We start from the raw sequence: 26,539 nt of genomic DNA, 5'->3' as shown, positions 1-26,539 counted from the left end.
TGGGAATGATGATGGACGTGAAAGAAGACGACCAAATTTGTATTTCTGACAAATGTTTTCAATGTTTTGACACTTTTTATTTGAGGCGTCTGCTAAAATTCTTGTCAGGCAAGATCGGAAGCGGTTACAATAGGGAAACAACAGTAACAACAACAACATGCCATCTTGGTGTCAGTTTTACCTGCTAAATAAAACGTCTTCTTAGTTTCACCCCAGGTTTTAGGTGTTTAGATAAAACCATGTGTTGGTGTTAAACTAAAACCTCGAATTGGTCTTATCAAGACATAGGTTTTTAGGGATAGAATTTAAGAATAAAACTGACACCAACACCCAACACTAAAACCAAAACCAACTTTGAAATCACCCATTGTATTTACTTAATTCCTGGCTTTTCACAACACAGATAAGGTATGAAATACTTGAGGGTCTGGGGTGAATGATTTAAAGCATTGCTGATTGACTCTTTAGTGGACATGTTTACAATTTTGGTTTCAACATAAGTTGGACACAATTATACATACATCATCAGTATCGTCTACACACCTGACACTGTTTATTGAAAACTGAGAGGGTCCTATTATAGCATGCAGGTGGGCAAACGCATATCCAGGTTAAAACAATCAAGATGGTGCGTTGGATAGCAGCAACAAGTGTTGTCAGTATAGATGATTGAACTGGATGCGAGAATGCTTGGCAATCTTCACAATCCTTTAGTCCGCTAGTTATGTTTGTCTGTTTAGGAAGATTACATGCACAGAAACTACACTCTTTGGAGTTGATAAATGACAAGGTTTTGAGTTGTTTTGTCTGGTATTGCCTTGTTTTGTTATATCAAATCCATATATCTAGAAGGTAATGGCCTTGTACCAGCTACAAGCAAAGGCACAATAAAAATATTCCACTACAGTGTTAAACTAATCAGATTTATTTTAGGTCACTGATAATGTTCATTGGAGCTCTGAAATACCCACCTCTTCATCTGAAGAATCAAACTCATATTCATCAGGATATACCACATTACTATTTCCATCCTGAGAAGTGGAAGGTTGATTGTCCAAGCCCATCGATTGCTTTCCCTTCTCAATGATAGGTGCTGGTTGAATGACAGCTGAATCATTATCTAAGGAGTTTTCACTCATCAGCGACAAGTCCTGAGGAAAAAGAGCAAACATTTATTATCACAGCTCGATTTTCGAGGAGATCTGCTATTTTTTACAATTAGAACTGCCAATTAGAGATTACATCTTATTCTAGGCATATATAGAAGGCTGCAGCCGGGGGCTGCCCCCTACCGTTCCCACTGAGCTGCAAAACGGTTCCCTGCCATTGTCAAACAAAAGGAGAAAATACCACTTTTTCTAAATCTTAGCTTGGGTTTTCTCTCTCTGCTGAAAATGGCACAAGCATGTGGCCCAACCAGGTACCAGAGTGGGGGTAGAGTAGGGGGGGGGGGGGGATTCATACTCATAAACATAAAACTTCACCTCATCAGAATCATCTTCCTCCTCATCTTCTTCACTATTTTCTTCTTCTTCGAGGCCAGAATAAACACTTTCTTCGGAATCAGTGCTGTCAGAATCAGAGTTGGAATAACTGTCTACATCAGCAATGGCTGCATCCGCAAATAGATGGTCCTGAAGTTAATTGTAAAGTCAATTTCAATAGTGAAAGACTTCCAGTGAGAGTTGGTCTGACTTTAGACATTTAGATGTCAGAGTCTTTCTTAATAGAATTTGTCAAAGCCACAAATCTTCTTTGTTGCTCTTCCCAGCACTTTCTCTCATGAATTAATGTCTTTTCCGAGCCACATTTTCATATTCTAGAATCCGCCTCATCAAACTCCTGTATAAACTAGATATAACGTGATCAAGGCTAATCGAAACGTATGCCCCCGCTCTGTGGGCACCAGTGTCCACAGGCCTGTCATTAAACTGGTTTTGAAGTTATGGGGTGTAAAGGAAAGATGGCAGCCTGGCAGCCATGTTGGATATTGTGTCAGGTCACACATCTATAGGAAAGCTCCCCTACACTAGGCCATTACACCACAGAAGTTTCAGGCTTGTCACTCAGTTCTGGAGTTATGGGGCAGAATGCGAAAAAACAAGATGGCGACCTGGCAGCCATGTTCGATTTTTGGTCGGGTCCACAATCGAAAAAGAACCTCCCCTACACTAGGTCATCACACCACATAAGTTTCATGCCTTTGATTCAACCAGTTCTTGAGTTGTGGGGGGGGGGATGCGAGAAAAAAAAGATGGTGGCCTGGCAGTCAAGAAAGCCCAAATTGATACAGAATCTCCCATACACTAAGTCATCACACCCCAGGAGTTTCAGGTCTGTCACTTGGTTCTTGAGTTATGGGGTGGAATGCCAAACACCAAGTTGGTGGATTGGCGATCATCTTGGATTTCGGGTCATGTCCAAATCAATAGGGAACAGGTCTCCTCTACCCTAGATCAATCAGGCAACCTGTTCTTGAGTTATAATCCGGAATGGGAAATCCAAGATGGCCTATTGGTGGCCGTATTGAATTTCAGAGCGAGACCAAAATCAATAGGGACCCATGTCCCATCAACCACAATTCACTATATAGAAATTACAGATCAATCTGGCCACCCGTTCTTTAGCTATAGTCTGGTATAGGTTGGGCGGAGCACACCGAAACCAGCTGAAAACATAATGCCCCAGCTCAACGAAGTGATGATGATGATGATGATGAATTGCCTATACATATTGGCGATTATGCGGCATGAAATCCTAATTTGGAGAAAGATCCTTGGTCTTCAACCAACAGCAGCTGGCAAGCCCATTTTTGATTAATTCATGATTTATACATAACAAGATGGCGGCCTGGGGGCCATATTTGATATCAGGTGTGGCCCGAAAATTATACATTACCTCCCTTATCCTACACGATCATACCACAGAAATATCAGCTCCCTCACAAAACTGCTTCTGGAGTTATAGGTCGGAATGCTAAAAATCCAAGATGCCAACTGACGACCATCTTGGATTTGGGATTTCGCTCAAAATCAGTAGGGCACCTCCCCTACCGAAGACCATTACACAACAAAAGTTACAAGTCTGTCGAACCTCTAGTTCTTTAGTTAATGATCTGTATACAAAAATCTCAGTTGGTGGCTGGCGGCCATATTGGATTTTGGATCGCTCCCAAACTCAGAAGGGAACCTCCCCTACCATAGGCCATTACACCACAAAAGTTTGAAGTCTGTCGGACATCTGGTTCTTCAATTAACGAACGGAATGCAAAAATCTAGGATGGCGGCTGGCGGCCATATTGGAATTTTGAACGCGCCCAAAATCAATAGCGAACCTCCCCAACTGAAGACCATTGCACCACAACAGTTTTAAGTCTGTCGGCCCTCTTGTTCTTCAGTTAACGAGCGGAATGCAAAAATCTAAGATGGCGGCTGGTGGCCATATTGGATTTTAGAACAATAGGGACCTACACCCCTAAAATTACCATGTCTAGATTACCATTGTCTTACTTACTTTGTCTAAAATACCGTTGTCTTATTTACTTTTTGTCTAAATTACCTGGATTCACATTGTTTGTAAACAAACCCTTGCCTTGGATTACAAACTTGAAGTTGGCTCCTTATTCCTTATTCCACATTTTCATGTAATAACTTATTCCTTGCTACAAATGTGAGCGCTAAGTCAGTAATTCATTAGTGAGGACTAAATACAGTTATTATTGGCAATAAAGGGATGTGCTGGCCCCAACCATAACCATCCAAGGATCGGGAAGGAATAAGAAATGAAACAGCCAAGGGCCATTGTGATCACCGTATTGATGGTAAAGAATTCAACCTGTTTAAGAAACATGCTTCATGTATATAGGTATGTCAAACCAAAGTCGGTATGACATGTGATGTATCGTTGCTTGGAGTACCTACCAAAAAATATCATCGAAAACATGTCACTAACTAGAACTGAGATTTCACAGGAGCACCTGTGAATTCATGACTCCAGGGTTCTTTTGAGGGTGATATCGTAAGAGTTGGTCTTGAGTATGGGAACCTGAAGGTCTGTGAGGCACCTGGGGAGAGAAGACTAGTTGAACGATGGGATCTGTTCATGGAGAAGAAGTGTCGAGTGGCTTTGTATCGTGCACTCTTGCTGGTGGTTGAAGGAACACTACTATTGATCTCGTTATATGAATACCATTCAATTACAAACAAGTGAAAACAGATCATATCATATTCCTGGGCATAAATTAAAATAGGAGTGCGGCAACAAGGTTTTTTTAGCAGGAGGAAAGCGAGAACATTTTGCGCCGTCGTATTCCGATTTGACTGGTTAGTGGTGAAATCTGCTTTTACTTTTGCAAATTAACATATTCGTTTTTCTAGTTCTAACGTTGTCTGAATTGAAGATGCTTTCCCAATGCTTGACTAGTCTGGCAAGAGGCATTGCCAGGAAAACGTGACGTCATTTTGGCCATTCTTCTTACCGCACGCCCTCCCTCTCCGTAAAACATCCTGACACGGCTAATCTCAATGGATTTTACCCAGGATTAGGAATGTTTTCAAGGCAAGAGAAACATCTGATTTAAGTACTGCGCTTATTAGACTTCATGTTCATGCCGAAGATTGGCCTAAAATGTGGACGAAAAGAGTGCATTATCGAGTGTTGGAGAGGTCACGTGATTGGACGAGAAACCTGAGCGAAAACAATACTGACTCCAGCTGCCAGGTGGAGGAGCTGGAGTCATAATAAGCGAGATATTGCACCGTTTACTTTCTTTAGTTTTGGCCTTCTGGTGGCCAAGTCAAGAATCAGATCGGATCAAAATTCGGTGTCCGAGGTGACATGACGTAGGGAGTCATGTGTACCAAATTCCAAGTTCATAGCTTTTGCGGTTAAGAAACGTGCCATAGTTACACTCAAACGGCCAATTTACGCCATTTGTCCTATGTGGCCTTGAAAATTAGGTCAAATCAAAAACCTGTATATGATGCGATGTATCCTTGCTAGGAGAACCTACCATAAATTTTTTTATAGAAAATGAGTCACTCATAAGAGAGATAATCACACTTTTCAGGTTTCCACTTCTGGCCCCCTGGTGGCCAAGTCAAGAATCAGATCGGACCGAAATTCATTGTCAGAGGTCACCTGACCTGGGGGTCCTGTGTACAAAGTTTCAAGTACATAGCCTTAGCGGTTAAGAAACGTGCCACTGTTTTTGAGGATACGGACGACGACGCAGGACACTGCTACATGGTGAGCTAATAAGGAATCAAATTCAGCCAGGTCCTTCGACTGGAGTATTGAGTGATTTGCTCTAACTAGTGATCTGATTTGGAGTACAATGCAATGGTCAATGGAAACATAAGGAGTAACTTGAGAGTAAGTAGCTTGGTATCGACTAGTTTTTGGAATTTATGCATGCACTGTTTGCATACATGTTGAAGTCGCTCAAAGTGACACAGGTAGAACGCTTACCGTCATGCATGCGCAATCCGCGATTGATCATGTGCCTCTCGAGTTCTGTTTTTCACTTATCACCATGATTTCGGCGATTGATTTTCTGAGTGTCTGTTTGTTTTTCCTGGAATTTGTACCCTTGGAGTTATGGCTGGAGCTAGGGGGCTGCCTGGGGCCCAGACCAGACTCTTGTTCTCTATGTCTATAAAAATTTGGTACTTCGTTCTCAATTATTACTCTCCATTCATTCATTTCATAATGTTCCATGAGCTGAGTCATCTTGGAAGGTATGACTTTGACCTGTCGGAACAGTTACCCTTTCACCCGTAGATGGCTCTAGTTATATAACGACGATGCCAGTATTTGAGTAATGGCAGTATGAATGGTTATAGCCGAAGGCTTTTCTGCGAAGCGCTACTATGGTTAACGTGCATACGACGTATCCAATGTAAACAATGTTTTTTCAAGTCCATGGATTCGTTTCAAATGGCTTAAATTTGACTTAAAATGGCCGCCAGAAGAGATAAACGCGCAAATGAAGCAACTCGACTATTCTGAGCTCCGAGAGAGAACCACATGATTATTCTCACTGTTTTTTAATCAAACTTCAATTTCTGGGGGTTTACCCCCCGACATATGTGTTTTGATTTTTGAGACTTTAGTAATAATATCCAAAAGATGCTTAAAATGGATATAATCCCGAAATAATGAAGCAAAAGACGGGCAGGCGTTCCAAAAAAAAAATTTTATTTTGAGATTTCAATTAACCTTTTGAACGAATTCCACATGGGCCGTGGTGGGATCCGAAGACACCTTAAGGAGGAATGCATGTTTTTATGGGGTACCATTGGTTTTGCAGATCTTCTGGTTTTTTCTAAAGAATAATCAATATTCGCTAGCACGCTTTTCATGCTCCCAGGTATGAAGAGGATTCTATGTTCCTCTGGTTCTTTGTTCATCAGTCTGGTGTTCCTCAAGAGTCAAGTGTCTTCCAGTCTCTTGGCCTGCAAAAACCCTTGTCAACAAATTTTTTATGCATTAACCATTCGGCAACATGTTGGTGGGGGAAAAACCTGATCCCTGACCCCTTGAATTGGTTGCTCAGGTACGACCACAAGCAATTGTCTCAAGGAAGCCACCAGTACGACCTCTTGGCAGTCTTGCCAATATCATGCAAGTAAAAAGGAAGGATAATGATGGTTGAGGGTTGGAGTTAGGGTACCATCAAAGGAGTACCTCTTCCTCGCTCTGGGTTAAACGTGTCAAAGGACTGCACCATCATGAAGCTTTGGGGGTTCCACTCGAGCGCCCCGGGGTAAGCAGCTCGGAAGGACTTATTGAGAGGCTAATAGGGGGTTTGAGGGGCCTTCCCCCAATGCACTGGCTAAAACATGTCAGAAGGACGGGGTGGGGGGGGGGGGGCTCTCCATGTCGACAGTTGCGCGAGTTCAATAGAGCTTGCACTTTACATTAGAATCTGCCAGAGTGCCAGAGTACGATAGTCCGGACATAGTCCATTTCTTTGCCGGTTATTATGATGATGGAGTTGAGTTACTGCTAAAGAGATACACGGAGAAAACTGTCTATCAAAACAAAAAATTGGCGGAAGGAACTATAGCAGATTCCCAACCAGGGGGTTTAGGGGGTTTCCCCCCAACCTAAAGGCGCTGCGCGCTTACTAGGGCACTGCACTGATAATATTAGCGTTGGTGTTAAACCGATACAGGGCAATGTGAATTGGTGCATATTTACTGTAAGTCAAGTGTTGGGAGAGGGGGCGATTTACCGGGTACGATCCACAGAAAATGGTCCGAAAATGTTTAAGGTGTGAACACGGCTATAGACCGTATGTGAAAATTAATTTTGGCCATTTTGAAAATACCCTTTTCACAGGCAGCGTAAATTTACCATAGGCCGAAGTCATGTTTTAGGACTAAATCAAATCATCACCAAAAGCGTTCAAAATATCATAACCATTGAAAAGCATGGACAACTCAAGTAAATTGCTTGAATAAGCTTGTATATTTTTATTTTGCTGCCATGGTAAACAAACATTACCTGTGAAAAGCCTAAGGGTCGTTTCAAAATCGAAAATGGCCCGAAGGCCGAATTTATCTTCGCAGTGTCTATTGTCGGATGAAACCAATTAACTTTTTCCCCCCCACGAAAACGGCCCAAATGCAATTTATTTGAGACAAGTACGACCCCAACTTTATCTAAGTGGGTACAATATGATACAAAATACAAAGTTAAGTGAAACGTTATTACCAAATCAGAAGGTTTTTCGAGTTCCACATGTGTGGACTTTCGTTTCACGTGGGAAGCCATAGCGGTAACTGTTTCCATCAAAATACGGAATTACTTCTTCGGAGAAATTTACGGACGAAAAGGAGGAAATTACTCTTTGACAGGTATATGTAAAAAGGTTTGGTAATTCTCTTACAATTATGATACTGCCGTTTAGGCAAATAGACCACTATTGTAAATTAGTCTCAGTTAAAGCGCTAACATACCCGCAAAATACCTTTCTATTGATCGATGAGCCGACTGAACAGGGATGCAATATGTCTCATTTTAGAATAAACCGTCTCAGAAATGCTGCGCAATCGCATACAAATGGTGAACACTTGTGGTAGTGTATAAACTATATTACATTTATTTCGTCCTCAGGATGCATCAACAGAATGATATGGGTGCTGGATCGGTGCCTGCCTTCTTAAATAAGCTATGGACTCTCGTAGAAGACCCTTCAACAAACAATTTGATATACTGGGACCCGGTAAACTGCTGTCTTATTTATCTTTTTTTTGTGATGTTCAATCATTCATTGTTTGTCTTTTTCTAGGAACTATATAATTAGATTCATGATCCATGCACTTGATTGGGAACAACGTTTACATGACGTAGTGTTGGCCGTCATCACGTCACCATGCATTTTACATTACTGTAACGTGACGAGACGCGACGTCTTCGTAAACGTTGGTCCCAATCAAGTGTATGGATCTAAAGTTAGGCCTACTTACAAGATCCATGCACTTGATAGATCCATGCACTTGATTGGGACCAACGTTTCCATAACGTGGTGTTGATCGTCGTCACGTCACCATGCATTTTTACATTAGTGTAACGTGATGTGACGCGAAGTCTTCGTAAACGTTGTTCCCAATCAAGTGCATCGATCTATAGTACTAGGCCTACTGCTAGCCTACATCCTGACATAACCAGTGATTTTCAATACGACTTTGGCTAGCCTAGAACTTGAAACCTTTTCAAAACAAAGTGAATTTCAAGGGCGGGAGTCTGTTCTTGGTTTTCCAGAGAACAGCCTCCAGGGTTTTAAATGGGCATTCACTGTAGTCACAGTGAGTTGATACCTATATATCGGAGTAGGCCTACCAGTACCAATAATAAAGAGGAGAAAGATGGTCGCCTTGAGTCTCGAATAGTGAAATTTTAGCGACTTCAGTAGGCAGAGAGTACATGTAAAAAATCCAAAAACCATTATACACCGAGCTATAGTCTTAAAACTTAAGACGATAAAAGAAAAAAATCCTTCAAAGAAGCTTTCTTTTACCATCTTAACTCTCTCATCAGCGGCCATTACTCAGAAAAAATGTATTCGTATCGAGTACGTTATAAACACAGTGCATGCGCTTAAACCATAACATGACTGAATTGCTTTTAAAACACTACCATGTTGTTAACAAGTACCCTTAGCAGTTGATGAAAAACATATTTTAAAGCCAAATCGATAGATGGAAATTAGTTAAAATCTCAAGTGAATTTGGAGGCCGTTTCGAAACCAACTTGATTTCGAAGACGGCTCGTTTCAGACAGTCTAAGAATAGGTTCAGAGATTACATCTCCTCGTGAAAACATGTCATTGCATGTTACATGTGTAAACCGCTGACAACAACGGTGCCATTTTGTGCAAAAGGCGCACTGTTTAACCTCGTCAAAATTACCGTTACGAAAAAAGAGCATCAAGATTTATTTTCTTATCTTTCTGAAATTACAAAAGAATATTATCAATCACCAATGGAATGACTTTATTGATGAATTTGATGTAATTTTTGGGTTTTTTTAATTTTATTTTTATGACTCGAATAGACGTTTGGTGGCGCTCGTTTTAACGGAGACGTACCTGAAATAAATATATTGTGTCGTATCTCAAATAGACATACACTCAAATAGATGTTTGGTGGCACTCGTATCTCAAATAAACATTATATTGTTGTGTTTTCAGCTTTTTGTTAATAACTCAAATAGACGTTTGGTGTCGCCTTTCCGCAAAAATGAAAGTTCCCCATATAGACGTTGTGTGGCGCTGGCGCGCGGTAATTCTGGAGCAAGTTTGGAATTGGTTTATCTGCCACAACGATATTATTGTTATTGCTCTAAGCAGTGCACATGGCTATTTGCGCGTGTATCTAAGGAAAATCGAGACTTAATATCATTTCATTTTAATTGTAATTGGATTGTCAGTGTATTTAGCTGTCTGCATTTCCCGACAATACATAAGTACATCAAATGTACATGCAGTACATGCAATAACGCCGCCGCTTACCGCAATAATAATGTCAATATCGCTGTTACCGTCGTTAAAATTGATTCCAGCGCCACACAACGTCTGTTTGGGGAACTTCAATTTTGCGGAAAAGCGCCACCAAACGTCTATTCGAGTTATTAACAAAAAGCTGAAAACACGACAATATATACGTCTATTTGAGATACGAGCGCCACCAAACGTCTATTTGAGTGTATGTCTATTTGAGATACGAAACAATATGTTTATTTCAGGTACGTCTCCGTTAAAACGAGCGCCACCAAACGTCTATTCGAGTCATAACACGACATAAAATGTCTATTTGAGACAACCTCTATTAATGCGGAAATAACCGCCCATAACAATGGATACATGAGAAGTAATTTGAGAGTAAGTAGCTCGGTATAGAATAGTTTTTGCAATTTCTACAGTCCTACCAGAAAGTAAATGTCCATTGGGGGGCATTGTGAGTCACGTGAGTCTATACAACTGGACAACAGCGCATTGTCTGTCGTCCATCGTATCCTATTTCAAAAACAGTGGCACGTTTCTGACCGCTAGGGCTATGGACTCAAAACTTTGTATGCATGACCCCCCCTAGGTCAGATGACCTTTGACAGTCTGATTCTTGACTTGGCCACCAGGAGGCCAAAACTGAAAACATAAATAGTGTGATATCTCACTTATTAGTGATTTGTTTTTTGGCTCACCGTAATGGGAGTCTATACAATAGCCCTGTGTCCGTCGTCGTCCGTCGTATCCTGTGGCACGTTTCTTAACCGTTACTGCTATGAACTTGAAACTTTGTACACATGACCCCCTAGGTCAGAGGTACTCTGACATGAATTTCGGTCTGGTCTGGTTCATGACTTGGCCACCAGGGGGTCAAAACTGAAAATATAAAAAGTGTGATATGTCTCTTATTAATGATCCGTTTTCAATAAAAAATTTATGGTAGGTACTCCTAGCAACGATACATCACATATCATACGCGTGATACGGATTTTTGATTTGACCTACTTTTCAAGGTCACAGAGGTCAAATGGCGTAAATTGGCCATTACATTACGGCATTTGGATGCAACTATGGCATGTTTCTAAACTGCCATGACTATTGATCCCAAATTTGGTACGCATGTACCCCTTAGTCAGGTGATCTCAGGGACCAAAGTTCGGTCCAATATGATTCACCACTTGACCACCAGGGGGCAAAATCCAAAAATCTTAAAAATGTGATTATTCCTTAACTTCTTGCCCAATTGCCACCAATTTGATATCATGGGTACATCTAACCACCATACAGTATATGTATTTAATGCAGGTTTTTAATTTGACCTACTTTTCAAGGTCACAGAGGTCAAATGGCATAAATTGGCCGTTAGGCTGTAACTATGGCACGTTTCTTAACCGCAATGACTATTGATCACAAATTAAGTACACATGTACCCCTTGGTCAGGTGATCTCAGGGGTAGGTGATAAAGTATGGAATTAGTGAAACCTTGGAAACACTGATAAACCTTGGAAACACTCCTTAAAATGCATAAAAACATGAAATAATGCCATTCGAACCTAACGTGGTTACGAATCAACATTTGGAGCTTATTCTTACATGATCAGATCGGAATTTTATGGTAATTTAGAAATCTGTCGCATATCCGATTCAATAGTCTATATTTTAAAACAACCCAGTTGTACCTCGCCTCCAGTGTACAGTAATGATCTCCCAAATATGGGAAGACACGCCCACCACACACCCATAATATGGACCAATAGCGCTCCGCCTATAAATACGCCACCACCACGCGGGGCCTTTTCGATCAGACGAGTTGCTTGGGAAGTTGGGGGCCTCTCATGCATTATGCATGGATAAGGTTGACGACTATGTCTAGGCCTAATTGTCTATGATTGACTGATATTTTATAACAAACGATGAATAAAAGAAGCCTAGTCATGTATGTTTATTACCGAAGTTTGCGGATGAAAATTTCCTTCGCCGTGAGCGATTTCTTACATCTTCCAGTACGCATCGAGGGATGCAGAGATCTTTGTGACGTCACCAGTTCTAAGCGTTTTTTTTTATTCACGTGTGTGTTTGTCCTATGATCTCGTGCATCTAGTACCGAGCATAATACTTTATCGTCTGTGGAATACAAAACAATCATAAAAACTAATTTTTGCTTCCATTGAAGAGAAATAAAATATTTTAACGACCACAGCGCATTGCCAATTGATGACGTCATCCTCCACATTAAAAATGTTGGCTTCTGAACTAACTGGCAAATTGCTATCAATAAAGTCAGCTGGGACGAGACTGTCAGTTGGGAGGGTATAAATCGTGGAAGGAACGCACCCGATTTCCCGCGCTATTTGCACAGTGATTCCATGGTTTACATTGAATATTACAAGGTTTATCAGTGTTTCCAAGGTTTCACTAATTCCATACTTTATCAACTACCGATCTCAGGTACCGAAGTTTGGTCCGATCTGATTTGCCGTTTGGCCTCCATGGAGGGGGCCAAATCAAAAATTCTTCTAAATGCTATTATTCCTTAATTACTTGCCCGATTAGCACCAATTTTATATCATAGATACATCTAATTCTAACAACCATTCAATGTGTCACCCGGGTCTTTTTTGATTTGACCTACTTTTCAAGGTCACAGAGGTCAAATGTACTGGAAATTGGCCATTTTGGGGAAATTGTAATTGCTTGGACCTACATCAATCAAACCTAACACTGGCCATTTCATGATGAAATTTTTATGGTAGGTACTCCTAGCAAGGATATATCACATATCATACATGTTTTTGATTTGACCTACTTTTCAAGGTCACAGAGGTCAAATGGCGTAAATTTGCCATTTGAGTGTAACTGTGGCACGTTTCTTTCACCTTGGTCACCAGGGGGCCAAAACTGAAAACACAAAAAGTGTGATATCTCACTTATTAGTGATTTGTTTTTGATGAAATTTTTATGGTAGGTACTCCCAGCCAGGATACATCACATATTGTAGAGGTTTTCGACTTGATCCATATTTCAAGGTCATACAGGTCAAATGGCGTAAATTGGCCGTTTGAGCATAACTGTGGCACGTTTCGTAACTGCTAGGAGTAGGACTATGGTCTTGAAACTTCGTACACAGGTTACCTCTGACACTGAATTTTGGTCTGATCTGTTTGTCGACTTGGACACCAGGCGCCAAAAAGTGAAAACGTAGAAAGTGTGATATCTCGCTCATTAGTGATTCGTATTCGATAAAGTTGTTATGGTTGGTACTTCCAGCAAGGATACATTACATACAGGTTTTTGATTTGACCTTCTTTTCAAGGTCATACTCATAGAGGTCAGATTAAAAAATTATAAAAAAAAGAAGCTGCATGACCACACAAAATTGACATCAATCACCAAAAATGTTCTCCCAATATCCATTGCAAATATTAATAATGATTAATAATAATAATAATATTAGAAAAAATGTATATAGCGCTCGAATTATGCAAGCATATTCTCAAGCAATTCCATTACCAGCTATTGCGGGCCTAGCACACTCTGTTTTGAATAGAGGGAGACTCCATCATTCCTATTGTTTGAGATTGGAAAGGTGTGAATTAATCTGGCAATTAGCCTCCTGTGCATTGGTGCATACAAACACTAAAATGTTTGGTTTTTGCTGATTTAGGGTCAAATAAATCAGCCAAAAGTTTTGAAAGCTTCACAAATGATTGTTGCAAGGAAGTACTTTATGATAGTTTGCGAAATTTTGATTAATTCTAGGTGGAAAGTAATATTTTTTGCATATTTGTTGGGAAAAAAATTGAAAATCCTCCAATTTTCAACCCCCCTATGGACACTATGAATTTTTCTCCAATAAAGCTGAAATCTTGGGAATATAATCCTAAGAGTTATATCAACCACGTCTGAAGTCGGGAGTTTGTATCAAATGTATAGTTTCGGAGCTAGCGCAGCTAGAAAAGCCCCCAAAACCCACTTTCTCAGGAATTTACACTACGGGCTACGAGTGAAGCATTACAGATTTACTAAAATTTTCAACCTATAGATGGACACATCGAATTTCCATCCAAATCACTCCAAATTTTGCCAGTAAATACCTAGACATATATAGAATTATGTCAGAAGTCAGGAGTTGGGATTATTTTTACACCCCGCCCAAAAAGCCAACTTTATTGATATTTCCTATGCATTTTCCATTAGGCTTGCCAGGACCAATTAAGCAGGTGCACTAATTGGCTTGATTGGCTAGGCCCGCAATAGCTGGTAATGCGCAATGAAAAACATTCCCTAAAATGGTGGCACTTAAGTAGTGTCTTAAATTGGTCAAAGTTTCCTGCCGTTCTTACAGTACTAGACTATTCAGGAGTATTCTTTGTGCATTAACAATCATTACCCGAGGTGAGTACATGGTCCCTGGACCATTTCATTATGAGGTTCTTCCGTGTTATGAGGTTCTTCTAGCGTGTTTATGAATACATGATCCTACCATTGATACGGCCACACTGAGTCAATCACTGAATGAGCATTGAGCTCCTTCATTTCATGAATTTGTAAGCAGATTGCCGGCATGTTTGTTAACATTGTCATTTTGTGATTCTCTGACAGCCGATTGGGCCTATTTTGTTTCTGAAACTGAAATCAAACGGTTTTGTCTAGGTTGATCTGCAGTTGAAAATGTGCAGTGAAGGGACTGGCATGATTGATAAATACTGTTTATTTTTGTATAATCATAGTATTTATGCTGCTGATTTCAACTGACACCGACCCATCTGGCCTTGTATTGTTCCACATGTGTCGCAAGAACTACTCGCCTAAGGGTTGGAAATAAAAGTTAGTTAGCTCAGCTGATGAAATAAGCAGAGCTAGTCAAATAGCTTCAAGTGGTATTCGTCCTTCCATCAGTGCATGTGACGGAACGGGTGCGATTGCACCAAGCCTGCAAAGAACCAGCCAGGAGCGTGATAAGAAGCGCCCGTAGATATTTTTAGCGGCACTACCGAATTTAAAAGCGCCCCTAGAGTATTTCAAGGAGCGTGAAAGACACCCGTGGCATCTCTCATGAGCGCGAGTCACTTTCTGTGTATCCAGACATCCATCTTGCCCTTTTTCCTCTCGCTCTCATACAACAGCTGATTTGATTGGCTTGGACACCGATCATCTTATGTCCGTAAGCCAATAAGTGACAGGCATACATCTCCCGCTTGGCAATGCCAATGTTTACAGTCTCGCTCAAGAAGATTCATTCTTTTGCAGTGCATCCACACGAGGCATGCACGTCAGTTGATTAGATAGCGATTCCAATCATTGCGTGCGACTATTTATTTTTGAAAAAACAGTTTAACACCTCTCTCGTGGGGTATCCGAGGGGAGTGAAAATAATTAGCTCCCATGGGGTATCCCAGGGGAGTTACCAATCACTCCTATAAGAAAATCTCCTCACATGCACTGTTCCATCCATCCATCCGTGGACAAAATTGGGGATTTTGTAACCATAAGACCTGGGGACTTTAAATTTGGTTGTGAGGAAGAACAGCCATTGAGAAATATATGCTGCGGTCAGAAAGTTTAAGCATGTTTCGACTTACATTCTTCTCACCAGGAGGCAAAAGGCAAATAGTATAAAGACATTTGCTGTCGCTTTATTCTATTAGATCGAGGCTTGAAATGAAGTTGAGGAAGTCTGTATGCAAGTAAGTTTTGAAATAAAATTGGAATAGTTTGGATTGATAATACCACTACCAGTTGGCGTTACTAAATGAATATCTGCATTGACCTAGTTTTAACTTCTTATGAGAAAACTCATCTATGCTGACATATGATAATCAAAGTGTTTTGTAAAAATATTTGATGGCATAATTTTGTCTAGCTTTACCAAAGCTTTTGTAGTAATCAAACTACTTTGTCAGTGATGATCTGCACATGCGCAGAACATGTCAGATTGTCCCATATCATGGGCAGTTGGTAGCAGCCCCCATCTCGATTTAGCGATGGCTTGTGTTTCCTGATGTTGATGGCTTCCTTGATCCCCCTCTAATATTCATATAATTAACTGCCCCAGGAAAGAAAACTGTGCATCTCTAAATTCAACTGAGCACCAGGCACGTGGGCCTCTTTTTGCAATTTGTACTTCTTGTGGTTTATTTCAACGCTGACTTATGGAATGCCCCATATGCTAATGATAATTCCTATTGACTTTCAACAGTCCCTGTTATAAAAATTGAAATTGCCCAAGGAAGTGTAGAATTCTTGGTAAATTCTTACGTGTAATTTAAAATTATTCCCACCCTCCTTTCCATAGTCTCCATTGACCACTGAAACACCCCTTTGTTTGTCCAGTACAGCAAGTAAGACTGTCATTTCCTTTTCCCCCTTTAAATTTTGCTCCTTGATTACTACCTCCATCACTCGAGCCTTAGTTTGGGTTTGTTGTATGTGAAAATACAGATACTCTAGTTTGAGATTAGAAATAAGCTTTTGAATCCGAGTTGAGTGCCATAAATCATCAAACTGGTCGTTTCTTTACATAACGTAACAGTATTTGTCTCTGTGTGTATCACATTGTGTGGTCCATTGTTATGCTTTGTGTACATTTCGTGTACATTACACCGCTACGGTTTTATACTTGTTTACGTTTCAAAACTCCATCTAAAACATATTTTCTTCCTCGCCAAATCCTTGATTATGCCCAGATGATGTACTTGCGGTCACTCACCTCATATTCTTGCTATGAAAATCATGATATGATCGAAATTTTGATGAAGAAATCAGAGATTTGATAGGACACTTTTGACGCGCCGTCGGACTCTTCTCCGCGCGCCTGGATGACAGTTCTTTCGGACAATCCACTGTATATCGATTGAAATAACGTCAAGCCTACGCATACGAACTCTTTCATGTTTGACGACTTTGTAGTCAGAGATATTGTTGAGACAATGGTGTACGTCTTTTTCGGGTTATGACTCATCTATGATACTATTTTTATCAAGTTTTACGGGTCACGTCTTCTACGGCCTGTGATCCGCGTCAAATCACTTTACGTTGACAACGACGTACACTTTCGGTCTGAACATACGTCCCTCAGTCATTCTTTAATATTTCCTAAACCGTACATCAAAATCTCACTATATCCTGAATACGAATTCTTATTTATGTCAACTACCAGTAGTATGTAACCATTTTAGGGTTATGTGCTTTGAGTTTAAGACATTTAATGACAAAGCTAGATGAAGTGCGATTCCGCCGTCTTATTCTACTGACGTAATACCTTAGACGCTCGAGCTTCCAGTGTCCGACACCTGTTTTAGAAGTTCAAAATATGTAAGATTTAGACATATAACCATTATCAAAATTTGTATATATGATCTTGAGAATCATTAGAAAGATTTGGATGGGTTCGATTGAAGGTTATATGTTTCGTTATAGAGTTATCGAGGCGATCGTATCGGTATAAATTGAGAATGCGGCGTCACATCCATTTACGTTAAAGGCTTAACCATTACATACGGCGGCGTCATTTCCTAGATGCCCTGTGTTTAGTTCACAAGTGCTCAAAACTCTTCCATTAAAAAACAATGGAAGTTTTTCCTATCTTTTCTTCTAACAATATGGGATCAATTCCATGTTTCAGTTTTCTGGTTATTAGAACCGCATGCTTGCCGTTTCGAATTATATTCGGCATTCCCTCTCAAAAATTGACTAAATTTCGGGTCACGTGACGTGATTCTAGCCTCGTGATTGGATGTGGCGTGACGTCGTGAAGCTATAAATGACGTAAAATTTTGTTATGTAATCACTCTTGACTTGTGTCTCAAACCGAAAGGTTGGTCCTCAGGCCTGAGCATTATCGATGTAAAATACCTTATGAGACAGAAAGATGAAAAGAAATCTACGTTTTCGTTAAATTGATGACTTTGTTGGCCATTTATACCTACCCACAGACTTTGTAGCGGCGCCCTTCGGATAATGTACGTTGGGATCATCTATAGAGTACTTGGGTTATCCTATTCATATATTAGACTTGTCAAGACAAGTCTTTAACCAGGTTGTGACAATGATCAAGTGTGACACTCTATGGATGGTGCTATATCTCAGAAGCATCCGGTACGACACCGAGTCAACCAGTAGGAAAATCGCTACAGAAGCAACAAAAACTGCAATTTCTCCATCATCACTCTTAAATTTTAAAAAACCCCTCAAGACCCCGAAGGACATACTTCATATCAATCTCGACTCTCAGGTAAAGTTTTGCTGTCATCCGATCAAAAATGACAGGGGGTTAGGTGTAAAACAATTACACCTCTACGTCCATTATACGCGTAATAGTAATATCCACGGTTACAAGAGTCTGCTCTAGGTCCACAAAAAACACTTCCATGAAGTAATTAAGGATCTTGGCTTTACCACATCAAGGACCTTGGTGTACTTTTTAGCTCATTGTAGGGGAGTCTATACAACACAACATGAATTTCGGTCTGGTCTGGTTCATGACTTGGCCACCAGGGTCCAGGGGGCCAAAACTGAAAACATAAAAAGTGTGATATGTCTCTTATTAATGATCCGTTTTCAATAAAAAATTTACTGTAGGTACTCCTAGCAACGATACATCACATATCATACGCGTGGTACGGATTTTTGATTTGACCTACTTTTCAAGGTCACAGAGGTCAAATGGCGTAAATTGGCCATTAGGATGCAAGAATGGCACGTTTCTAAACTGCAATGACTATTGATCCCAAATTCGGTACGCGTGTACCCCTTAGTCAGGTGATCTCAGGGACCAAAGTTCGGTCCAATATGATTCACCACTTGACCACCAGGGGGCAAAATCCAAAAACCTTAAAAATGTGATTATTCCTTAACTTCTTGCCCGATTGCCTCCAATTTGATATCATGGGTACATCTAACAACCATACAGCATATGTGACACAGGTTTTTAATTATGACTTCAGCTCCTCCCTCTGGGAGCTGGAGTCAGTATTGTTTTCGCTCAGGTTTCTCGTACAATCACGTGACCTCTCCAACACTCGATAATGCACTCTTTTCGTCCACATTTTAGGCCAATCTTCGGCATGAACATGAAATCTAATAAGCGCAGTACTTAAATCAGATGTTTCTCTCGCCTTGAAAACATTCCTGGGTAAAATCCATTGAGATTAGCCGAGTTAATCTACTTTTTCCGTGCTTAAAATCTCTGCCGCTGAATTCTATAAATAGAAACTATTAACATAGCAGCAGTGTGGTTCCCATTGTGCGCCCTCCCACTTCACACCATGTCAGGAAGTTTTACGGAGAGGGAGGGCGTGCGGTAAGAAGAATGGCCAAAATGACGTCACGTTTTCCTGGCAATGCCTCTTGCCAGACCAGTCAAGCATTGGGAAAGCATCTTTAATTCAGACAAGGTTAGAACTAGAAAAACGAATATGTTAATTTGCAAAAGTAAAAGCAGATTTCACCACTAACCAGTCAAATCGGAATATGACGGCGCAAAATGTTCTCGCTTTCCTCCTGCTAAAAACCCTTGTTCCCGCACTCCTATTTTAATTTATGCCAAGGAATATGATATGATCTGTTTTCACTTGTTTGTAATTAAATGGTATTCATATAATGAGATCAATAGTAGTGTCCGTGTCAGATCCCATCGTTCAACTAGTCTTCTCTCCCCAGGTGGCTCACACGGACCTTCAGGTCCCCATACTCAAGACCAACTCTTACGATATCGCCCTCAAAACAACCCTGGAGTCATGATTACCTGCACTCCCTGTGGGGTGAATAACATTACCTTTTGAACAGCTGGCTGTAGGGGGATGATTGGAGCAGCCGGTATACCTGCTGACCTGCTGAACCCAGGTTAATGTTATTTCCTCCTGCTAAAAAAACCTTGTTCCCGCACTCCTATTTTAATTTATGCCCAGGAATATGATATGATATGTTTTCACTTGTTTGTAATTAAATGGTATTCATATAATGAGATCAATAGTAGTGAAATACAAAGCCACTCAACACTTCTTCTCCATGAACAGATCCCATCCTTCAACTAGTCTTCTCTCCCCAGGTGCTTCAGGGACCTTCAGGTTCCCATACTCAAGACCAACTCTTACGATATCGCCCTCAAAAGAACCCTGGAGTCATGAATTCACAGGTGCTGCCTGTGAAATCTCAGTTCTAGTTTGACCTACTTTTCAAGGTCACAGAGGTCCAATGGCGTAAATTGGCCGTCAGGCCGTCTTAACTGCTAGACTATGAACTTGTAACTTTGTACACAGGACCCCCTAGGTCAGGTGACCTCTGACAATAAATTTCGGTCTGATCTGATTCTTAACTTTGCCATCAGGGGCCAGAAGTGGAAACCTAAAAAGTGTGATATTTCTCTAACGAGTGACTCGTTTTCGATGAATTTTTTTACGGTAGGTTCTCCTAGCAAGGATGCATCACATATCATACGGGTTTTTGATTTGACCTAATTGTCAAGGTCACAGAAATCATATGGCGTAAAGTGGCCATTTGAGTGTAATGATGGCACGTTCATTAACCGCTAAACTATGAACTTTAAATTTAGTACGCGTGACTCCATACTTTATATAACCGCTGACACCGAATTTCGGTCTGATCTGATTCTCGACTTGGCATCAGGAGGCCAAAACTAAAAAAAGGTAAAAAGTGCAATACAGTGGAACCCCGGTCGGCGACCACCTCAGTAACGCGACCACCCCGCGAACACGACCAAAATTCTCCGGTCCCGAATGGTTTTTTCTCTAATTCCCATTAACTGGCCCTCGCTAACACGACCACCCCGGTACCCAAACCGCGACCACCAGCTTGGTCGGTCCCAAACTGCAAATTAACCCCGCTAACGCGACCATGAGGCCTAATTGCCGTAATCAACCATGACCGCATCGTATCAATTGGCACCTTCTCGCAAATCCGTGTTGATAGTTAGCACCTCGAACACAATGACCATGGGAATCCATATGAAAATAAATGATGTGTAAGTGAGTTTGATCAAATGTAAGCGCAAATAAAATGAAGAATAAACTTTCTTTTCGACTCACGGTTTGTTTTCATCATTTAGTATTAAATGATGTCAAGAGGCATGCACACGTAGTTTTTAGGACAAATAAATTATGTTGATTAGTAAGAGTACCAATACTCAAAGTAAAGAATGCTTACTACGTCGTAATATTGATAAAATACGTTTTTAAAAAGATGATTTAATCAGTACCAGTTCAAATTGGCTGAAGTTAAAGCAGGAAGACATCAGGAAGAATTCTCAACATCTTCTCACATCACCTCTCTCAATGTTAGCGGGAATATTAGCTTGACATCAAGAAGGGCAGCTGCCGATGGTGTGAATAACATGCTTGCTCTAATTAGCATGCTCAAGTTTTAATGTAATGTTTGGTCTAATTAGCTCTCGTCAGTTTATTTACTCATTTACATAAGTTGTAAATTAAACACAAAACACTCAAGAAAATGATTTTTTATTCGTAATATACACACAAAATTATCGAATCACCCGGTGGCGTAGTCATTAATGCATGTCAATGTACACACAGCATATCTGCTAGGACGATGTTTTGGCGGGAAAACCTACTTATGATTCTTAAATTCACTAACGCGACCACCCCGGTAACACGACCACTTCGGCTTAGTCCCTTGGGTGGTCGTGTTACCGGGGTTCCACTGTATATTGCTTAGAAGTGACTTATTTTCGATGATATTTTTATGGTTGGTACTCCTAGCAAGGATACATTACATATCCTATGGGTTTTTGATTTGACCTAATTTTCAAGGTCACAGAGGTAAGTTGGCCGTTTGAGTGTAACTGTGGCACATTTCTTAATATGCATGTGTCTCCCTATGTCATGTTACCTATGACACTGAATTTCGGTCCAATCTGATTCTTGACTTGGCCAACGGGAGGCCAAAACTAAAAAAGGTTAAGTGCAGTATCTTGCTTATAAGTGACATATTTTCGATGATATTTTTATGGTAGGTACACCAAGCAACGCTTCATCATATGTCATAATGACTTAGGTTTGACCTACCGGTACGCTAGGTAGATGTAGAATGTTTCTTAACCAGGATGAATCCTTAACCACCAATTACCTTGGCCGTTTGATTTGGTGGTCAGTAAGGAAAAAAATTCTCTACAGTGAACTGGTTGAATAGGTACGGATATATATCAATATATATAACCTGTTCCTAGTCGACGCAAAAATAGTCGTAAGTTATTCTAATATATTTTGCAACGAGATAAGGGGTCATTTTCCCTCCAATACGTGGTGCCGTATTGAAAAAATCAGTCGGTTTGCCACATGAAAATCGTGAAAAGCAGTTCTCTTCATAATAATCTTACATTTCAATGTTGGTGCGGTGTTTTTTTCCCTAATGCTTAAAAAAAATGCTGTGTTTTGGGTCACCTCAAAAATAAATTTTAGGGTAGGAGGGTCGTAAGATTATGTTATTTTATTTTTTTCCTCAATATATGATTGAAATTCACACTCAATACTGTTTGTTGCTTCCAACGTATACTGTTTGCAGTGTTGAGGAATTATTTATCCGCCTCAGACTTGTTGTATGGTGGAACTTTATACGAAACAAACTAGCAGAACCTGCCGTGACAAGCGATGCTGCTGCCATTTTGATTTCAGTGACGTCAGTTTCCTTCCATAACTGAGGTGGAGAGCTCCAATATGGCCGCGCCCATGGTTTTTGGCGTTCTCGCATTGGGAGGAATGAAACAAAAGACGGCCACAGTGTTTCGGCAAAGTTTTGCCGGTATTGTTCAAGTTTTATTATTTTCTCACATTTGAAAAATATTTTAGGGTCGGGGCTTTTTGGTAGGGTCGGTTGTGCGACCCGAAACACAGTTTTTTTTTTAGACCTTAGTATTATCTTTATAGCTCAAGGAGGATTTTTTTGTTGATGTACAGCAGGAAAAGTTGCCCTCGGATTTATCTCCCATTTTCTTAGCTTTACCAAATACGAATTACTGCATGGAGGTATATTTTGTGGACCTTTAGAGAAATGGCTACTAGATCTTCATGAAGGCTAGATTTGTACTTTCACCTCAGTTTCACATTACACAATTTTTATTCATATTTCAGAATGGCTTGAGCTTCCATGTGGTGGACCAAGCACGGTTTGCTAAGGAGGTCTTACCATTATTCTTCAAACACAGCAATATTGCAAGCTTCATCAGACAGCTGAACATGTGTAAGTATACTGACATGACTGATTACTTTAGGATCATGTGATAACTTGACATTCAAGTACAAATGACAAGCTGGGTCATGTTCCAAAGTCGGAGTGAAGCTATGTATTTAAAGAGATCAACTGACGATTTCAACGTCTTGCAACTTGATATCATGATAATAATAAACTATACAATAAAAGATGTCCTTGCAGAATTCACAGATAAGTGATTTGGTCAATTCATGAAAGTAAACAATACAATAAAAGATGTCCTTGCAGAATTCACAGATAAGTGATTTGGTCAATTCATGAAACTAAAATGTCAGGTTGTGATTTAAAAACCTTTTCATTCACAGATGGTTTCCGTAAGATCATGACGATTGATCAGGGTGGCCTGAAGACTGAGAAGGACAGCATGCAATTTCAGCATCCTTACTTCATCAGAGGGAAGGATCATCTGTTGGAAATGATAAAAAGAAAGGTACATTGTAATTTGGCGGTTTCTCACTCATCAATCTAAAGACGACATGACTTAAGGCCAAAGTGAATTGTTTTCAACCCGAACTGGCCATACATTTGCAGGGATTCTGTTTTTGCAGGTGTGAGCATTTTTGCATGTCATGACCATAGGCATAGCCAGGGTAGCTGCTGCTCCCCGATTTGCCCCCTTTAGATGCCAAACGGAATAGCTCCCACACAAAATTCTTTTTAATGATGTTTTATTTTGGTCAAACCACTCGTGGAATCTATAACAGAGAGATGGTACAACAACGTAAGTCTCAACATGGTACAAATGACATTGTGATACTAAACTGTAGGCTTGATGGTGGCGCCATCTTAAAACACCTCATGTATAGGTCATGTGACCGCGTAATCTCGAACGTGTGGGGAATCCCATATGAATTCATGGGTGCCACAACCCCAGAAATACACATTTTGCCTAAAATATGGCTCTCAGAAGCAAGGGCTCCTATATATGTCATTAATACATCTTATAGCACAGTTTGGGCTCATGCAAGTGGCCAAAAGGGAGAATTTTACAACTTTTATTGGACTGAGAAGAAAGGGTGGAACCTCGCCAAGACACATTTTTGAGACTCATTTGAAGGTCTGTGCAAAAGGGCTTGATTTCTCATATAATCAACAATGACATCATCACTGGACTGCGTAAACACGATCTGGGAATTATAAACTTTGGTTTGATTCAACCTTTAGCAAAATTACCACTTTGGGGCTTTTATTCGACTATTTTTTCTGACAAATTGGAAAGCAACAGCCTCTAAAATCTCAAATGTAAAGAAAGCGCGCCAAATTTAACACCCATAAACTGGACCGCACCTTTACTATAGGCGCACTTACATGGCTCTCCAAATTACTCTCGGTAATTTCAAACCTTTAAAATTCAATGAATTGGGCAAACTGCCAATATTTACTAAAATTCTTCTAAAATCAATAAACCTGGCAAATTGCCAAATATTCACCAAATCATTCAAATACCATTTATGAAAATGCTTATCATACTTTCCAAAAGGACGTGTCCAATCTTACACTTAGAACCCACAGATGGACAAATGGGATAGGATTTCAAAATAATCTTCAATGAGCTTGCACTAAATCTCACTCTATTTAGAGTTTCTTTTTTTTTAAGGGAGCATTATGATTTTCAAATAACCAAAGTCCATGGCTTCATGAAATGGAGATAGCATACCCAGTCAGTTCACAGTTCTACAAAGAATCTACCAAATTTACCATGACATTGACAACCCAAATGCACAAAATGGTGCTCCAAACTCAACTAAATCAAAGACAGGAGGATGGCCTTTAACTCAGTGAGCCTGCTATTTTCAAAGGCATGATGAGTCGTAGAACTCTTTTTTCATCTCAAAGTTGGTCAATTTGATGACTTTAAAAGTTTGTCAGTTCAATGCTTATATCACTTAGAATAATACAAACGATAAGACAACGATATCGTATTGGTGGCTCTTGAATGGGAATTACTTGGGTTGATCGGCAGGTCTTTTGACTGATTAACGGTATCCTCGGGTTTGGCCTCAAGAAGATGAACAAGTTTCTGAACAGGTCTCTCTAGGAAGGTTGTCTGCTGCAATGGTTTACCCTTGTCATCCAACGTTCGATTTCCTACAGCAAGGTGGACATTTTGAACATCCTCATCAACGAAGACGTCGTGGACTCTGGCTAGTTTACACTGGTTTCTTGGCATATCGGCACCTTTCAAGATTACGACATCACAAACAAGGAAATCACATTCCTTACTGGACAATTTGTGATGTGGCTGAAGATTATTCAGGTAGTCTGTACGCCATTTGGTCCAGAATTGGTGTGCAAGATGCTGCACTCGGCGCCAACCTTTTTTCAGGAATAAGTCTTCTCATCAGAAGTCACCAGGTGGTGGAATTATCACCCGTGACTTCATAGTCAATAGCTGGTTTGGACATAGCAGCATCAAAGAGTCTGGATCTTTAAGGTTATCTGTAGTCAGTGGCCTACCATTGATTATGGCCATGACTTCATACATGTAGGTTTGCAGCGATTCATCGTCGAGTTGTGTCCCAGATTTCAGCAAAATTGTAGGCAGTATGGATCTGATCCTACGAATCTGGCATTCCCAGACTCCTCAGTGATGACTGGCATATGGGACGTTCATCATAAACTCCAGATTGCATTCCTGTTTTAGGAGAAACTGTTAGATCTTGTCAAAATCGATCTCAGACCAGGCCTTCTGTAGTTCGTTTCTTGCGCCGACAAAATTTGTTCCTCTGTCACACCGGTAGGAGTGAAGTTGGACCTTTCTGAGTATCACGATGTCTCTGCTGAAATTCACTTGTTGGACTGCTTTGCATATTTCTAGCTCTGCTTGCCTGAGGTCCTCAACTTTCAATGGGTCCTTCATATGATCTTTCCCTTGAGCTTTACGTCTCAGCTGATTTCAGTATCTGATGATTATTGTGACAGACCTCCTAGCCTTTTCCCAGGTGGAGTATGCTTTTTGGGTTTCTGTCTCGAATACTGGCTTCTCTGCTTGAACTGCCAGGGTGGTAACTGTCTTCACTTCTGGGTCATCAAGTGATAGTTCGGGAACGGTCTCCCTGACTTGGGCTGGAATCACAGGCTCCCAAAGAAATGCTGGCCCGTTCAACCACATGGAGGTCGTGATGAACTTGTCAACTCTCATCCCTCTGGAAGCTTCATCCACCGGATTGTCTTGACCTTTAACATGTCTCCTTTGGCTCCTGGCTCTTTTTTGGCTGATTTTCTGCTGGATTTCGACCCATTCTCGCCAACTGTTATGGTAATTGGAGGTTTCGTTTGAAAAA

General features: G+C 40.5%; 2 protein-coding genes across 6 annotated transcripts in view; one reads left to right on the top strand and one right to left on the bottom strand.

Annotated features, from left to right (window-relative positions):
• The window catches only part of LOC135495960 (ribosome biogenesis protein bop1-like), a 63,269-nt gene extending 55,478 nt beyond the window's left edge, over positions 1-7,791 (bottom strand). Inside the window, exons 1-3 of one of the 2 annotated variants that reach the window (XM_064785011.1) lie at positions 7,720-7,791; positions 1,485-1,634; positions 972-1,151 (exon numbers count right to left, since the gene is read on the bottom strand). In XM_064785011.1, coding sequence (XP_064641081.1) covers positions 972-1,151; positions 1,485-1,634; positions 7,720-7,779 — 390 coding nt within the window. In that variant the 5' untranslated portion in view covers positions 7,780-7,791. Of the gene's footprint in view, positions 1-971; positions 1,152-1,484; positions 1,635-5,469; positions 5,562-7,719 lie in introns of those variants that run through there. The other variant, XM_064785012.1, reaches the window with a different exon arrangement.
• Positions 7,792-8,073: 282 nt separating this feature from the next.
• Positions 8,074-26,539, top strand: part of LOC135495841 (heat shock factor protein 1-like) — a 134,498-nt gene continuing 116,032 nt past the window's right edge. For all 4 annotated transcript variants that reach the window (XR_010448604.1, XM_064784821.1, XM_064784819.1 and 1 more), the window contains exons 1-3: positions 8,074-8,230; positions 23,117-23,225; positions 23,561-23,685. Coding sequence is in view for 3 of the 4 variants with exons in the window: in XM_064784821.1 (XP_064640891.1) it covers positions 8,123-8,230; positions 23,117-23,225; positions 23,561-23,685 (342 nt within the window). In the remaining variant the exon portion in view is untranslated. The remainder of the gene's footprint in view (positions 8,231-23,116; positions 23,226-23,560; positions 23,686-26,539) is intronic.

This window comes from Lineus longissimus, chromosome 11, assembly GCF_910592395.1.
Source record: "Lineus longissimus chromosome 11, tnLinLong1.2, whole genome shotgun sequence".
NCBI lineage: Eukaryota > Metazoa > Nemertea > Pilidiophora > Heteronemertea > Lineidae > Lineus > Lineus longissimus.
The sequence above is the reverse complement of the archived record's forward strand: the minus strand, read 5'-3'. Positions and strand labels throughout refer to the sequence as shown.